Source organism: Epinephelus lanceolatus, chromosome 9 (genome assembly GCF_041903045.1).
Source record: "Epinephelus lanceolatus isolate andai-2023 chromosome 9, ASM4190304v1, whole genome shotgun sequence".
NCBI lineage: Eukaryota > Metazoa > Chordata > Actinopteri > Perciformes > Serranidae > Epinephelus > Epinephelus lanceolatus.
The window spans coordinates 32,756,190-32,774,242 of record NC_135742.1 but is presented as its reverse complement, the minus strand read 5'-3'; the positions used below and the strand labels follow the sequence as shown (position 1 = coordinate 32,774,242).

The 18,053-nt window shown below is 38.8% G+C and overlaps 1 protein-coding gene across 1 annotated transcript; it reads left to right on the top strand.

Moving 5' to 3' along the window:
• Nucleotides 1-16,754: 16,754 nt before the first annotated feature.
• On the top strand, nucleotides 16,755-17,835 carry LOC117252272 (immediate early response gene 5-like protein). The gene has a single exon (XM_033619032.2). The coding sequence runs from the start codon at nucleotides 16,886-16,888 to the stop codon at nucleotides 17,762-17,764; it is 879 nt and encodes a 292-aa protein (XP_033474923.1). The 5' UTR covers nucleotides 16,755-16,885; the 3' UTR covers nucleotides 17,765-17,835.
• Nucleotides 17,836-18,053: the final 218 nt, after the last annotated feature.

Sequence of the window (18,053 nt, the reverse complement as noted above, 5' to 3'; positions counted from 1 at the left end):
TCATAAAATGTCATTTTAATTGATATCACTTCATAAAAGTAAGAGGCTCTTTAGTGAGATAGAAATGAACTACTCCAATGCAGCCATGAGCATAAAACCCGGAGAGATAATCCAGTTTTTATTTTATAAATCTGGACAATAAAAGCTTTAATTTGGAATTCACTTGAATTATTTCAAAAATAATGTTGTTTTCTTTCACATTGGTGCTTGTTGGCTGAGTCTGGCCCAAACCTTTTCATTAACCACCACGTCACCAAGTGAAAGACATTGTGGTGTATACCAGGCCTTTTGATCTATAGAGCGCAGCCTGCGCAAAATGTGCATCTCCTTGTCTTTCAGTAGACATTGTCTAGACACGGGATGATTGCAGACATCACTGAACACTCAGCTGCTGCCTGAAAACCCCATGGGAGTTGAGGTGGACTTTGGAGGGAAATGGCCAGCAGTCAGTGTAGGGGGGGTGTGTGTGTGTGTAGTGGGGGGGTCACACGCGCACCCCCTTTAGATTGTGTGTTTATGTGTTTGCCAATACATCTACAGAACATGCTGTATTTGTTTGCTGGTGTAAAGGCAAGCGTGGACTCAGATCCGTGTGTGTGTGTGTGTGTGTGGGAGAGAGAAAGAGAAAGAGAGCGCAGACGTTGAAACACACAGTGTTCATAACCGCAGATGTGGTGACTTCATCAGAAAAAAATGCACCCCATCCTATTGCTCTGCTAGCGTTGATGGAGCTCACTGAAATTAATGGCTGTTAATGTGAAGAAGAATAAAACCAAACTCTCTGGGTATCAACACTCTTGCTTGCTTCCACACAGTATATTTTATCTGCTCTAACATTACTGTTGTTTGGCTTAGGCAGTGCTAAATGTGGAGCCTTGACTGGGTGTGTGTACTGTGGGGGGTGTTGGTTGGTGTGTGAGAGATGGTCGCAGGTCGCCGGGTTCACCTAGGGCATGGGACTAATCTCAGTGGGGGTGGATTGGATGCAGGATAACTGAATCCTGTTGGGACAGGCCACCTTCGCATTCTGCTCCAGGTGTTGGTTCCTCCTTTAGATTGACACATACTGACTGTTGTCCTCACCAGTCTATCATTGGGCTTAATTCTGTAAGATTTGTGTGTTCATCTGTTTGCTAGATCCATTTAGGTGAAAGCATGTCAAGATTTAAATACATAACTTGTTGGGAAAGGGTGAGAGATTTTCATTTTCACAATAACCCTACTTCTTTCTCTACTTTTATACTATCTTAAACATCTTTTGCGTAGATACTATACTAGGATGTGTTTCTATGTGGCAGTAGTTTCTGTTAATCTTAGGTGTTGTTGTTTTTCAAATCTCTTTGGAAAGAAAACTGCTCCAACAAGTAACCACATTGCCTCACACTGAACACAAAGCTGTTCTTGCTCTTTGAAGGGGGAATCATTTGAAAGCGCAGCACACCGAAAAGTTACTGTTCCGTACTCCAACTCCTATTTTAGAAGCACACGAATCCACCACCCTCTACATTTCTACAACTGACGCCATTTCACAGAAATTCCAGACAACTGGCGCCTGAGCTCTGCCTCAAGAAGGACATGATGAATAGGACACACCCTTGGTATGCTAGTGAATGGTAGAATATATGGCACACTGCAGTGTTACAGCCTAGATTCATTACAGCCTCTCTCTTTCCTAGCTTTTTAGAGTGTCGTTTTCTCTGCCTGTTCTCTCCCCCTGCGTTTCATGCTGCTCGCCTATTTTTAAAAAGCTTGAATTTGAGTGAAATGCACTGAGGCACCAGTAAGGCGAGCTACAGCTCTTTCCAGCGCTGGTTCCTGATCCACCTCTTTGTTGTGGTCTATGCATGCCTGCTCTAGTCACATGACTGTGTTTCTATGGCAACTCGGGTTTGAGTAATCATTTGCGTTACGACCTTTATTCCCTTGAGGAAAGGGGAGGGGGAGGTTAGACTGAGCCTGTAGAAAGAGGGAGCAAGAGGAAAGAGAAAAGAGAGGCAGAAGGGGAGCGGCGGAGAGACACAGGGAAAGAAAATAGGCAAAAAACAGCGGCTGAGGAGGGAAAATTTTGCTCTTTCTTGCCTTTATATTTTGTATTTCATCTTTTTCTTTCCACATGCAACCTCTCCCTCACCTTATTCAGTCGTTAGGGGAGAGAGAAAAAGAAGAAAGCCTGCCACTAAACACTGGGTTGTGTGCTTCAGTTTCACCATAATATCTTTTGTGCTGTGACTCACTCTGTGACTAGGACAGACGAGTGAGTTTGGTTGGAGAAGCAGCAGGCATGTATGTTTCATAAGGGCCTACACACACACACACACACACACACACACACTCACACACACACACACCTCCCCTTCACTTCTTCTCGGAGGAAAAGCAGTACTGTGCCACATGTGCAAGTCTCAGCAGAAACAGATTCTGTATGTTCCTGTTTCTTGCTCTCCCGGCTGCGTTGTCATGGTTACCGAGCTAGTCCACCAAGGCACGCAGCTCCGCTCTCTCTCCCTCTCTCTCCCTCTCTCTCTCTCTCGCCACCGTTGGGTGATTCAACCCATCAGTTGGGTTGTGTCATCTCCTAGATGGAGTTTCTAGCTCCCACATCTCCTAAATGGAGTTTTTCAGTTTGGACTTGTGTTCCAATTGGATTCTAGTTTGAGAAAATGGAATAATTGTGTGTGTCTGTGTGTGTACGTGTGTCTGTGTCTGTGTGTGTGTGAGTGGGTGGGTGTGGGTGGGGTAAATGGGTGGGTTTTGCGGGTGTCTTTTACCAGCAGTAGGGGGATCCAGCATTGACAGGAGGTGGGCTCGACTGGGGGGCTGGTGATAGACACTATGGGGGTTGTGGTGGAGGTGGTGCTGGTGCTGGCTGATTCCAGGTGCCTGCGACTGGGGCTGAATATGAATGAGGGGGGCCCCGGTTCTCCAGAGATGGCGGCTGGGGAGAGAGCTGCTAAAACCAGAGACCAGTGGAGCCTGGCTGGTTGAGAGGCCCCCACAAGCTGCTGACAGGAGCTGGAGCTAGCCATCACGTTAATTAGCGTTTTTACTCTAGCAGCGGCGAATAGGGGGAGTGGGTTAGAGAGAGGGATGTGGGGGTGGTATATGACTCATAGACACAGTATGGTTTATTCATGATGGAGGAAGGGGATGTGTGTGTGTGTGTGTGTGTGTGAGAGAGAGGGAGAGAGAGAGAGAGGAAACAGACATTTGATTTGCGTGTGTGTGTTGCCTTAGTAGATCACTGATTGGCACCAAGCCAAGATATTGTTATGTCTTGAACATAATACCAGGCATTCATTGTTATTTTCATTGAGGTTTTTTTCTCTAATTTTACAATACACACTGAAATGAATTCCGTTTATTTGTAACTAGATCTGTGATTTTGTACTACATACATGTAGCAGGGCATTTTACACAACACACGCTACGATAAAGACGATGCGAGCCACAGACTAGGAGCTGTTAACGTTGTTGATTTATTTCAGTTTCTACTGTTACCGAGACGTTATTGATCACAGGCTTTTGAGGCCTGTCTGGGAAGCATCAGACTGATGAAATGGGTTAAGGGTGCCTCTCTCATAGGTGACCTGACCTTGTCTCCTCTGCCTCAGCCCCTGACAGTGATCCTCACCCCCCTGAGGGAAGAGCGGGATCAATAGTTTGGTCTTTTACCCACACCAATCACCAGGACTCCCCATCCAGGTCGAGCAGAGCTGAGGAGGAGAAGAGGTGCTGCAATACAGAGAACATTCCAGAAGAAGCGTCTCCTCCTCAGTCTGTCAGCTTGCTTCATGCCAGAGCAGGGATACGAGAGCTTGTGTGTTTGTTTGTGTGTGTGTGTGTGTGTGTGTGTGTGTGTGTATAAGAGGGTGTAAGGGGGGGGTTACATTACAGCTATGCTATTGTCTAATTGTCTCCTCTTATCATTAGTGACAACCATGACCTCTGTTATTGGCATATCTGCATTCTGCCTGCACTGCAGAGCCTCCACCACACTACTCGCAGCGTTTTCTCTCCCAAGAGCGGCAGGGCCCATGCCTCATAAATACAAACACAATCTCTCCTACACCTCCTGACTGCAGGACAGGACTCCACACATATCTGCCCGTGGAGCGCAGCCCATTTGCATACATATTAAAGTGACGCCTCAGAAAAAAGGAAGAGAGAGAAAGAGGGGGAAGGAGGGGAGGAGGAGGAGGGGGGAGAGAGAGAGCGGGTATATGCAAACAAGGCTTTCATCTAATATGCAAGAACCGGCAATGCTCTGGCATAAATCTGCATCTGAGCCCAGGCAAAGAGAGTGGAGCCCATTTGACAGTAAATGGGCTAGGGATGGCTGTCAGATGCACAGGGGAACACTGTGTTACCCCACAGAGAACAGGGGGCGATTGATCAGTATGGCACGTCACATATAGCAAGAACTACAAGGTAACAATAGCACATGCTAAGTGAAACCTATGGATGGTATAAGAGGAAAGTAATGGGGGATGGATGATAGAGTATGTCAGGAAATTATGGAAAGCTTAAAGAAAAGTTTGGGGTAATATGTTTGTTCTATGTTTGGTTTTAGTGTGAATTAACAAATGAGATAAACCATGTTAATTAGTGAACTTTAGAGATGCTGGCAAGTGCATTTTGTTACCTTTGGACAGAGCCAACTGTTTCCCCCTGTTTCCAGGCTAGGCTATGCTAAGCTAAGCTAATGGTTCCTGGTGTAAGTACTGAATGTGTCCGGGCTGCCAGATTTGTCTGGGGTCCCACGCTAACTGATGACGTCATGCATTATGGCTTTATGGCAGTCACAAATCCTGATTGGTTGTAGCCATGGTTGTGGCTGGAAGTTTGAGGAAATGGTTGTAGAGAGTTTGAGAAAAGAAAAATAATAAATCCAAAGTTTTCTCTTCAGCTGTATGCTGAATGAAGTATTAAAACATTAACCTGACAAGCAGCAAACATTAACAAGATCGGCTCGGTTTGGATTAGCCTTCTTACGAGATTGTCTCGGTTCGGATTAGCCTTCTTTTAAGTTAGCATTAAGCTAACGGCTAGCGGCTAATAAACAAAACGGTTAAAAAGAAGAGAAATGCATAAGAAACATAAGAAATTACTGTTAGTTCGGCTTGGGGTCGGAGGGCGTTTCACAAATCAATGTACAATGCTTCACAAATCCAGGGTTAGTGTATCATACACTATATTTATTTGTAGGCTATCTGTATACAGTATGAAAAATAAATAAACATAACAGCATGTCATTGTAACTAACTTTATGTTCTGTCTTTCTTTGTTTTGGGACCCTGAACACTGGCTGCACTGACCCTTGGAGCAATGCTGTTATGCTGTCAAATATGTTCACATATTTGTGAAACATTGTACATTGATTTGTGAAACGCCCTCCGACCCCGAGCCGATCTAACAGTAATTTCTTATGTTTCTTATGCATTTCTTTTTTTTTTTAGCCGTTTTAGTATCTTTGGTTTTATTATTAGCCGCTAGCTGTTAGCTTAATGCTGACTTAAAAAAAGGCTAATCCGAACCGAACCGATCTCATAAGAAGGCTAATCCGAACCAAGCCGATCTTGTTAATGTTTGTCAGGTTAATGTTTTAATACTTCATTCAGCATACAGCTGAAGAGAAAACTTTAGATTTATTATTTTTATTTCTCTCCTTAAACTCTTTACAACCATTTCCTCAAATTTCCAGCCACAACCATGGCTACAACCAATCAGGATTTGTGACTGCCATAAAGCCAATCATAATGCGTGATGTCATCAGTTAGCGCGGGACCCGGACACATCTGGCAGAGATGAAAGAGGTATTAAAATTCTCATTTAGCTCTCAGCAAGAAAGCAAAACAGTATATTCCCATGCATAATTGGCAAATATTAGCATGCTGGCATGCTAAACTAAAGCCTCACAGTGCCCACCCTTACAGATGCCTACCACTACAGTGCACTACTGCAATGGCAGTTGGGTGCTTCACTAACACTAGCAGAAGTGCAAGCTAGCTTGTAGCTGCATACTGTCACAAGACAATGAAAATCACTGAAGTTACCAAAGATTTCTAAATATTTGGGCAATTTACCAGTCGTCTGAAATTTGATGGAAATGTCATTCCAGGCCCAGTTTTACTTCTGGTTGTCATTACAAGTTTCTAGCACTGTAACATCTGGGTACTCAGACACCAATATTTTCAGTTTCTGCTTCCGTGGTGTCCACTATTTGATCAGCTAAACCAGACGGCAACCATCAGAGGTTGAACATGGTGAAGTCTGAATGGCAGAGCAGAATCTATGCATGTTGAAATGGCCAACAAGTGCTTCACACTCCCACCACCATGTTGGAAACCTCTTCACCTCTGCCACCTATCTTCATCGAAAATACTGGAGGCAGCAAGTTACAATATGGTGGTGTACAGGTTAAACTGATAACACTATTTAAATCGAGATTTCCATCAAGTTATTTCCATGGTCTGGGAAAGTTCAATCAGTATTTGTGAACATTAGCTCTCTCTCAAAGCCAGGAACAAGAGAAGTAGCCTAAGTATCAAACTTGTGATGTCCTCAAGTATACAGTCTGGAGCTGGCCCATAGACAATGAATAGGAGCCTTATTTTGTGAACCTACACACCGTTTGTTTTCTTTTTTTAAACGCCAATGAGCTTAATTCTATAGTTGTGTTGACACGTCTGAAACAGAAAAAGTTCCCATATACTCAGGACATTACTCTGGGTGCTCTCAGCGTCATCTATAACATCTCTCCCAATTCATTGTCTATGGAGCAGCTCTAGTGATTGACATGACATCCCATCATCATCACAAATTTGAGTTTTAGCTCTCTATCTTTTGGATTTTGGAGAGAGTTGCTCATTTTTCCTAATATTTTTGGACTGTCTCAGACAATAAGGGAAAAAATGTGTGAATTTTGAAAATAGGCATAGTTCCCCTTTAAGTTGGTGAACAGCTAAACCTTATCCTTGGTAAACATAAACATGGTAGTACTTTCATAATGAACATCACAGCATGCTAATTAGTACTTAGTGAAAAAGCACTGCTGTGCCTTAAGGTACAACTGCACAGAACTACACGTGTAGCTACCTGTTTTGCCATTGGACACAACCAGGCCAACTGTTTGCCTTGTTTCTAGCCTTTTTGCTAAGCTAAGCTAACTGTCTGTTGGATATGGCAAGATATTTTTCATGCAGACATTAGAGTGGTAGAGATCTTCTCATCTAACTTTCAGCAAAATACCAAAAAAAATACGTAAAAAAAAAATTCCCAAAATGTTGAACTATTCCTTTAAAAACACACTGTACTGTGTGTATGCTACATGATCCCATTAGCTGTTGTAAAATATGTACTATTCTCAAGCAGGCAGTTGTTAAACACTTCTAGAACATTTTTGCACAAGCAAAAGTAGAGCGCATGATGGCAGTGCTAAAGCAAAAAAAGTGCACTAGTGAAACTTTACTTACGGTCTTCAGAAACTGGAGTTCTGCCATGAGCTCTGGGTTTCCCCTAACTCTGTGAGTATTTCATGTTGGACACCCTTGAACTCCCTTTCCTGTTTTCCTGCCTGAGCATGTCGCATTGAAGCACGCCATTCTGTCTGTACAGGTGATCTTACGCACAGGAAATGGAAACTCTGAATGTGTGTGTGTTGTGTATACGTGTGTGTGTGTGAGTGTAGTGTTTGTGTGTGCGTGTGAGCGAGTGTTGGAATAGGTTTGGGGGGGTTTGGGGGTTTGGGGGTGTTGGGGGGGGGGGGGGGGGGGGGTTGAAACAGGATATGTTGGGAATAACACAAAGCACAAAAAGTGTCACATGATCTGAAACACAGGGTTGATTTATTTGGCTTCAGAAAGAATCTGTTGCATGTGGTTTGGAGGAGAGAATGTTTTCCTTCTTTGCTCTCAGTGTGCTCAGACACAACACATGGAAACATTTTCAGAGAGGCCATGGGTCTGTGAAAAAAAAAGCCCCAGACATTTTATTTCTTCTCCCTCTTTTCATAGCTTTTTCGGTTCTTTTTCTTTTTTCAAACCGATTGAATTACATACATCTGCTCGCCACATGTAGAAATATCCCCCTAATGAATATTTGTGATACACTCAGGGGTTGTGACGTGCAATTAGTAGATACGTTAATAGTTTATTTTGGTAAGAATCAACTGTCAGAGTGGTGTACCGAGTGGTAGGCTCTTCCATGCAAGTGTGGCAGGGATATATCAATGAACATCCTATTTACAGCCTCTATTTCAGTCTGTAATAAATACACTTCCACTCACATGAGACAGTTGCAGGTCTGCTCTATTGTCTGCCATAAATATGCTGGAAGGGTTGGTTAAATATTGATAACACCAATTTTCTGCCGCCCCCCCCACCCCCCCCCCCCCCAACCCCACACCCCCCCCCCCCCCCCCCAACCCCACACACCCTCTCTCCATCACCACCACACACACAAACACGTACACACACACACATCACACACTCATACCAAACCCCTCCCTCTTTCTCTCCCTCTATCTCGCGGTTATTTCACCCTCACAGTAACCTTGCTTATGCATATTGCATATGTAAATAAAGCACCCCGCCTCTGAAGTAATTGTGTGCATCTTCTACAGAGCTGCATATCTCAGCTCTGCGTTTAGGAGGAGGACGCACTATGGAAAGGCTGAATTCTCTTTGTTTAGGCGCCAATTCTCTTTTTGTTTAGACTCATCCGCCAACTCCAGAAGTATAGATTTATTGATAAGAAAAGTGCTGGAAGTATAGTTTTTATAACTCAGCTTCTTGATTTCTTTAGAGTTAAGAAGGAGTTGGATATGGGCGGGGCTGCGTCCCTTGTCTAGGATTTCTGGCAGATATAATTGTGTCTTAAATTCTTTATCAACACAAGGAGTATGACGTTAATACACCATGCCATATGTAGGCTGAATACTGATGAATTAAACATAGCTTAAGTGTTAATTATTTTAGATGAGGTCATTTCAGTTGCTGGAGTTAACTGGCATCTTGCATCATTATTATTATTTTTGTTTCAGCTCATAACACTCTCTCTCATAGTAACAATTTAATTATATTTAAGATATTTATTATTTTAGATTTATTTATCGTTAAAATCAAATTTACTGTGGTATTTTCATGTCTTTACAAAACTCAAGAAAATAGGATCGCCTTGTTTGGCTCAGTTGAATGACTTAAAAATTGTAAGTGGCCAATGCTGGTGAAGTTTGTATAGTTTGTTGTCCTAAATTAGGACCCCAGAAGCTTAAATATGCATAAAAATTATAGTGCTCATTTTCCTTATCAAAAATCCACTGAAATATTTCATTGGAAAACTGCATTGTGCTGTACTATGTCATCAATAACACAGCATGTAGTGACCAAATAAATAGAAACACCTGCATAATGTAATTCTGATGTCTGATGATTTTTGGCGACATTTATTACATTTACTCACCTCTGTGGCACATTGTTAGGTTGTAATTTGTAATGATGCTCCACTGAACTATTATATGGAAGTTGTTTCTCATATTTTGTTCAAATCATTATAAAATCTGAAGGAAAAACAAAATCAGAAACGTGAAAATACACAACAAAAGTAGGATTTACAACAGAAGTATTGAGTTCGTTAGAATTACAATGTACAAGTTGGATGTGTGGTCATTCCTTGTATAACTATACCTGAATTGTGCTACGCTATACTTAGTATAAAAACATAAGTGTATATTCCTTGTGATATCTATATCTGTGTGTTTCTTTGTGAAAACAGATCTCCCCTGGAACAAACAGAGACTCTTTATCCATCCATCTAGAAGCTGAAATCACAGTCTTAGTTACAGTTTCAGATTTGGTGTCAAGTAATGAGACTGATGCAGAAGTATGGAGGGAAAATAAATTAATAAAAACAACCCACTGTTAAATGAAAGTATAACATCTGTTTGATCTCCCTCCATTTTTATGTGCAAACACATTTTATTCAGAACTTTCAGCTTGACATTTCCTCATCACAACAAAGATACTTTAGGTATACTGTAGTGTATTACCCATACTGCACTGTACTACGCTATATATACAACTTGCTGGCATCTTGTTTCATTGAAGTTATCATAGTTACCATGCCCATATTTGTTGGAGATTAAGAATCAAAAATCTCATATCACAAAAAACAAGTATCTTGAACATTTTACAGTCAAAGACAAGTTAAAGATCAACGATGACAGAAACTGTATCTGAAAATACTCATTAAAATACTTTTTTTTGCCATTTATAAGTTTATGTCCTGTTTTTTGTGAGCCAAAGGCATAAACATCGTATTTTACCGAATGTACAATGCACATTTGCAGTTTATAAAAGTTGGCCAAATGGCAAAGATGTTTATTGTTTTTTATTATGTTTATAATTTCAGGTTTAATCCACTATCCATTAAAATTGCAGGTTAATTTCTCCCCAGTTTTTTATGCACACTAAAATCATCAATTGTTCTAAAAGACACCCCCATTCCTTTCATTATTACTGTATGTCTGTTACATTTAACCACCAACGCCTTCACTGTCTTCTAAGCTTGGTAAGATTACTCCATTAAACATGAGTGTGTGCAAGTACACAGCAATGTCTCCAAAACTGATACTAGGTCCAACTGACATTTGGTCTGACCTTTGGTTCTGTCGCTGACACACTATAGGTTGTGGTTTCTCTCCAGTGATGCTCAATAAAACATTCGTTACGGTTATTATTTATTTTTCCAGTGTGACATTTTGGCATCTACCCCCTTTTTCCCCCCACTTTAATCTCACTAGCATTGCCATTTAGCCACTCATAATGCGAAACATAATCCAAAACCTGATATACAGAGCTGTGTTAAGCGCACTGGCATCCTTTTTGCTTTTAAGGTAACAGGTAGACACTATATCAAACCTCTCACCTAGACACACTGAGTTGAAATAGTGCTGATAATCCAGAATCTTTGTGTCAGTGTGAGTTAGACAGTAATAGTCTTATGGGAATACTGTATATCAGCCTGAAGAGAGGCCGCTCATAAGTACATAATTACATTAAGTTGCCATACGTTTTAACTTCCCCTTCTCAATTAATACCATTATAGATACTTTAAGTGAAATTAAACTAATTTATCTAGTCCTATTCTGTACTGTACTACATTACAAATGACTGAATTATACCCTAAAATGTGACGCTGTGGCACGCTGTACCATAAAACATAATATCAATCTGCTCTCTGCCATTTAAAGTATATCCCAGAGAGAGCACACATGACTCCAATTTACACCATTATCAGAGCATGATAACCATAATAGTGGCTGTCCTCCTGATTCACGTATTTGGCAGGAAATCAAAGTCATATCCAGGTGTTCAGTATGATGTCAGCCATCTGCGTGTGTACATACAAACAGATGTGGGGCACGGATGACAGATAATCTCTCTACAAAGAGCTTTTACCTCACACATCTGAGTGCGGTGACAATATTTCTATTATCAGAGGCAGGTCTAATGACATCACTGTCAGGTCCAGACAGGACATTCATAATTTACTGTGTGTGTGCATGTGTGTATGTGCATTAAACCCATGTACTATATGTGTATATGAGCGTATTTAACGTGGCTTTTGAGGGAATGCGTGTGTTACTTAATATAGTATAAGGCAGGATAATATAGTGTAGTATGTGAAGTGAGTAATATAGTAGTCTATGTTCCTTCTGCTCTGTGTGTTCTGTGTTATTTTGGGGTTAGAGTTGATGCTTCTCAGTTCAGCTGCACACAGAGGAGCCATGGCCCTGCTTCATGGAACAGTCATCCAGAGGATCTGAGGAAAGTGGAAAATGTTGACATTTTCAACAGTGCGATCCCAACCTACCATTTTCAGTTTGCCTTCATGTTGGTTTCTTGATTCTATGTTCTCTATACTCCAGTGTCGTTCTAATTTTAAGACTGTGTTGGTGACATATTTTATTTGCTCTTACTGTCATGTATGACTCTGGAAGGCTGTTTGAGATGCATTTACTTGTACAGAAAGAGCTCTATTATTTGGTGTGATATTCCATGCTGTTCTATTGCTCTCTGCTATATTCTTTTCTGTTTCTCTCAACTGTATTCTATCATTTTTCATTCCTCTCTAGGATGTTGTATTAGATTCTGCCATTGTATTACTTTCTACTATTTTGTTCTATTTCATTGCTATTGTAATCTATGCTATTCTAGTTTATCGTATTCTATTACTCTCTTGTATGTTCTATTGTATTGATATTGTATGTTTGACACTAATACTTTCTGATCTATCATTTTATATTATAGTATGTTTTATTAGGTTACTCTTAGATTCTACTTTAATCTGTTCTTTACTATCACTCTACTATTTAATATTCTGTTGCTCTCAATGATATTCTATTTTGTCATTCTCTACTGTATTCTATTCTACTGTAATTACTAACTACTACTCTGTTCTACTCCTCTCTTCCTATTCTGTTTTATTCTGCTCAAATCTTTTCATTATTCTAATTTCTTCTATTGCTCCCTGCTACTTCTTTTCTTATGTGTTTATTACTCTCTAATATGTTCTATTCTATTCTATTCTATTCTATTCTATTCAGTTACTATGTACCCTATTATATTATATTACTCTCTTGTGTGTTCTCTTGTATTCTATACACTCTATTTTATTGTATAATGCTCTAATATGTTCTATTCTATTACCCTCTATTCTAGGATACTGTATTCTAGTATGTTCTGTTCTGTTCCTTTCTATTCTATTCTATTCTATTCTATTCTATTCTATTCTTGTAAGTTCTATTCTTTTAGCTTCTATTCTTCTATTCTACTGTATGCTATTTTATTCAGTTACTCTTTAGCCTATTCTAGTGTATTGTACTTTAGTACTCTCTTGTATGTTCGAGTGTATTCTACACTCTCTATTTCATTGTATAATACTCTAATACGTTCTATTCTATTCTATTCTAGTATGTTTTATTAGGTTATTATTAGATTCTACTTAATTCCATTCTATACTATCATTCTCTACTATGTTGTTTTCTATTCTCTTACTCTCAACGGTATTCTATTGTCATTCTCTACTGTATTCTATTCTACTGTAATTATTAACTACTACTCTGTTCTACTCCTCTTTTCCTGTTCTGTTTTATTCTACTGTAATCTATTCATTATTCTAATCTCTTCTATTGCTCCCTGCTACTTCTTTTATGTGTTTATTACTCTCTAATATGTTCTATTCTATTCAGTTACTCTGTACCATATTATATTGTATACTCACTTGTGTTCAACTGTATTCTATACACTATTTTGTACAATATGTCTCTATATAATCTTTTCTATTCTATTCTATTACTGTGTATTATATTGTATTCTGTGTTCTAATCTGTTCTATGCTAGGTTCTATTATATTACACTCTATGCTATTATTCTCTAGTATGTTCTGTCCCATTACCCTCTATTCTGAGATACTTTACTCTAGTATATTCTGATGTATTCCTATCTATTCTATTCTACTCCTATCTATTCTATTCTATTCTATTCTATTCTATTCTATGTTCTGTCTATGTTCTATTGTGTTCTATTCTATTCTATGTTCTATGTTCTATTCTATTCTATGTTCTGTCTATGTTCTATTCTGTTCTATGCTATCACTAGTATGTTCTTTTCTATTACCCTCTATTTTTTATACTTTGGTATGTTCTGTTCTATTCATATCTATTTCTATCTGTTCTATTCTATTCTATTCAGTTACTCTGTACCCTGTTATATTGTATACTCTCTTGTGTGTTCAACTGTATTCTAGACTCAATTTTATTGTATAATACTCTAATATGTCTCTATCTGATCTTTTCTATTCTATTCTATTACTGTATATTATATTATATTCTGTGTTCTAATCTGTTCTATGCTAGGTTCTATTATATTACACTCTATGCTATTATTCTCTAGTATGTTCTGTCCTATTACCCTCTGTTCTGAGATACTGTACTCTAGTATGTTCTGTTGTATTCCTATCTCTTCTATTCTATTCTATTCTATTCTATTCTATTCTATTCTACTCTATTCTACTCCTATCTATTCTGTTCTGTTCTGTTCCATTCTATGTTCTGTCTATGTTCTATTCTATGTTCTGTCTATGTTCTATTCTGTTCTATGCTATCACTAGTATGTTCTTTTCTATAACCATCTATTTTTTATACTTTGGTATGTTTTGTTCTATTCATGTCTATTTCTATTCTGTTCTATTCTGTGCTATGTTCTATCTGTGTTCTTATCTGTTCTGTGCTATGTTCCTTTCTGTTACCCTCTGCTATTATACTGTAGTAGTATGTTCTATTCCTATCTATTCTATTCTATCTGTTCTATTTCATTCTGTTCTATTCTATTCTATTCTATTCTATTCTATATTTGTAAGTTCTATTTTATTGCCCTCTGTTATGTCATAGTCCAGTATGGTCTAATCTGTTCTATGCTATGTTCTATTCTATTACCCTATGTTTTTTAAATATTCTGGTATGTTATATTCTATGTTCTATCTGTGTTCTAATTTGTTCTGTGCTAGGTTCTATTATATTACACTCTATGCTATTATGCTCTAGTATGTTCTGTTCTATTACCCTCTGTTCTATTCTATTCTATTCTATGTTATATATGTGTTCTAATTTGTTCTGTGCTAGGTTCTTATATTACACTCTATGCTATTATACTCAATTATGTTCTGTTCTATTACCCTCTGTTCTATTCTATTCTATGTTCTATCTGTGTTCTAATCTTTCTGTACTAGGTTCTATTATATTACACTCTATGCTATTACACTCTAGTATGTTCTGTTCTATTACCCTCTGTTCTATTCTATTCTATTACCCTCTGTTCTATTCTATTCTATTCTATTCTATTCTATTATATGTTATATATGTGTTCTAATTTGTTCTGTGCTAGGTTCTTATATTACACTCTATGCTATTATACTCAATTATGTTCTGTTCTATTACCCTCTGTTCTATTCTATTCTATGTTCTATCTGTGTTCTAATCTTTCTGTACTAGGTTCTATTATATTACACTCTATGCTATTATACTCTAGTATGTTCTATTCTATTACCCTCTGTTCAATTCTATGTTCAATCTGTGTTCTAATCTGTTCTGTGCTAGGTTCTATTATATTACACTCTATGCTATTATACTCTAGTATGTTCTATTCTATTACCCTCTGTTCTATTCTATTCTATTCTGTTCAATTCTATGTTCAATCTGTGTTCTAATCTGTTCTGTGCTAGGTTCTATTATATTACACTCTATGCTATTATACTCAAATATGTTCTGTTCTATTACCCTCTGTTCTAAGATACTACTCTAGTATGTTCTGTTGTATTCCTATCTATTCTATTCTATTCTATTCTATTCTATTCTATGTTCTGTCTGTGTTCTGTTCTATGCTATGACTAGTATGTTTTATTCTATCACCCTCTATTTTTTATACTTTAGTATGTTCTGTTCTATTCATATCTGTTCTGTTCTATTCTATGTTCTATCTTTGTTCTAACCTGTTCTATGCTGTTATTTTCTATTACCCTCTATGCTTTTATACTCCAGTATGTTCACTTTTATTCCTATCTATTCTATTCTATTCTATTCTCTGTTCTGTCTATGTTCTATTCTGTTCATGCTATCACTACTATGTTTTATTCTATCACCCTCTATTTTTTATACTTTAGTATGTTCTGTTCTAGTTATATCTATTCCTATCTGTTCTATTCCATTCTATGTTCTAATCTGTTCTGTGCTATGTTCTTTTCTGTTACCCTCTATGCTGTTATCCTCTTGTGTGTTCTGTTCTATTCCTATCTGTTCTATTGGGTTATATTTCATTCTATTATTATTCTAAGTTCTATTTTATTACCCTATATTTTTTAATATTCTTGTATGTTCTTTTCTATGTCCTACCTATGATTTAGTCTGTTCTGTGCTGCCACTAGTATGTTCTATTCTATTCTATTCTTGTATTTTTTTTACCTTCTGTTAACTATGCTCCACTATGTTCTATTCTGTTCTATGCTATCACTAGTATGTTCTTTTACTCTCTACTCTTTTATAATCTAGTATGTTCTATTCTATTCTATCACTCTCAGGGATATTCTATTCTATTTTGTCACTCTCTATTGTATTATATTCTATTGCAGTCACTAACTATAGTATTATATCTCTATACCTTCACTATCCCCTCTATTTCACCGTATTCTGTCACTCTTTTATTTTATTGCAATTATCCTACTGTTTTAATCTACTCTTGTCTATTCTATCCCTGTCTACTTCTGTATGTTCTATTCTTTTCTTGTTTGTTCTGTTACTCTCTGATATGTTCTGTTCAGTTGCACTTTACCATGTTCTACTCTATTCCATCCTATTGTATATTATTGCTCTCTACTAGTTCTATTCTTCTACTAGTTCTATTATAATACCAACTATATGCTCTGCACTATTCTGTTCTACTCATCTCTTTCTATTCTGTTCTACTCTGCTCTCTTCTTTTCTACATGGTTAACAATTGTGATGATTTTTGTCCGCACTGAGATTTAAAAAGCTCTGACCACATTTAGTGAAATGCAGCATGCCCGCTCCTACGTGCATTCTGAATGAGGCTAGTAGTGATATTTGCGTATAACAGAAGCACCGCCTCCCTCCCATTGGACAATGCCTACGTGAGGGCGTGGCAAGGAAAGATGAGAGTTGCAAATCCATGCCCTTACTGGGAAGACATGGAGCGCTATGGACACAGTCTACACGAATCGAGTAGGAATCTCAACTAAAGACATACATATTTCTTCTCTGAGGAAACAACCGATTTGAGAGACTGAGAGCAAAGAACGGGTGGCCCGGTTGAGGATGGAGTGTGCATTTGACGCACAGAATCTGATCTCCATTTCTTTGAGGAAAATCCAAAGCTCCAGGACGCAGAGAGGAGGCATCAAGCTCCACAAGAACTTACTGGTAACGTACGTACTGAGAAACGCCAGGCAGTTTTATATGAGCAAAAACTTGTCGCAAACGCAGAGGATACATCAGTATGAGGATGTAGCTGCGGTCCGTGAAAGGCAAGAATATTTTGAATTGACTGGGAGCTTAACGGAGTTCGCCGATGACTTCTACTGCAACTTTACTGGGGTTGAGTCGGACACTTGGCACTGCGGAGCGCACCAGCCCAACGGCCAGCCTGCAGAGGTGGCGCACCAAGAAGCATCTGCCTGCGCAATGGTTTCACCAAGTGACTCTGACCTCATGGTTTCGGAAGCCTGTTGGAGTTGTGCAGACAAATCCACCTGGGAGTTACCTATCTCAAACGCACAAGCCAACCAAAAGACTGTCCTGGACTTGGACACGCATGTGGTGACTACTGTCACGAATGGATACTTCCACTCAGACTGTTGCGCGCAGTCAAAACAGCCGCAGGGCGCGCAGTGCTACGCTAAGAAGCGAAAGATGGACACAAGTTATCATATTGTTGATCCAGAGTTTTATTTGCCAGACTTTGGGCCGGTGCCATGTAAAAGGATGAGGAATGATGATGATTTACATTCAGACTCGGAGCAATTGGACAGCACGAACATCTCCAACCTGATCTCAGTGTTGGGTTCAGGTGGACTATCTGAGTTTGTGAGTTGGCAGCACACAGACATTGAGCAAATATTCGCTGCTCAGACAATTTGTTTAAAACATACACTGTTAACAGGCAGCGGCTGGACCAGAGCTATCGAAGCATTTTGACTTGTATGATTGTTTTTTTCTTTGTATCGTTTTATTTTATTGCTTTCAAATAAACCATGACACGACTGCAATCCCCTCTCTCTGTTATTGAAAAATGTTGATGAAATGTGATTAAACAGAGCAATCATGTCCATTTGGGATGACTTTTGCACAGCAACTTTTCTCGTGCCAATTCATATAATTTCTTCACACAGTATAAATCAACTGTACCTTTTATTTAAACCTTATTTTCTGGGTATTCGTCTGAAGGTGCTGGAGACTGTCTTTGGTTTGTGTTTCCTGAAGAAAT

What these genes read in the sequence shown, in the direction of transcription:
- LOC117252272 (XM_033619032.2), top strand. Translation starts at nt 16,886, where the DNA reads ATGGAGTGTGCATTTGACGCACAGAATCTGATCTCCATTTCTTTGAGG.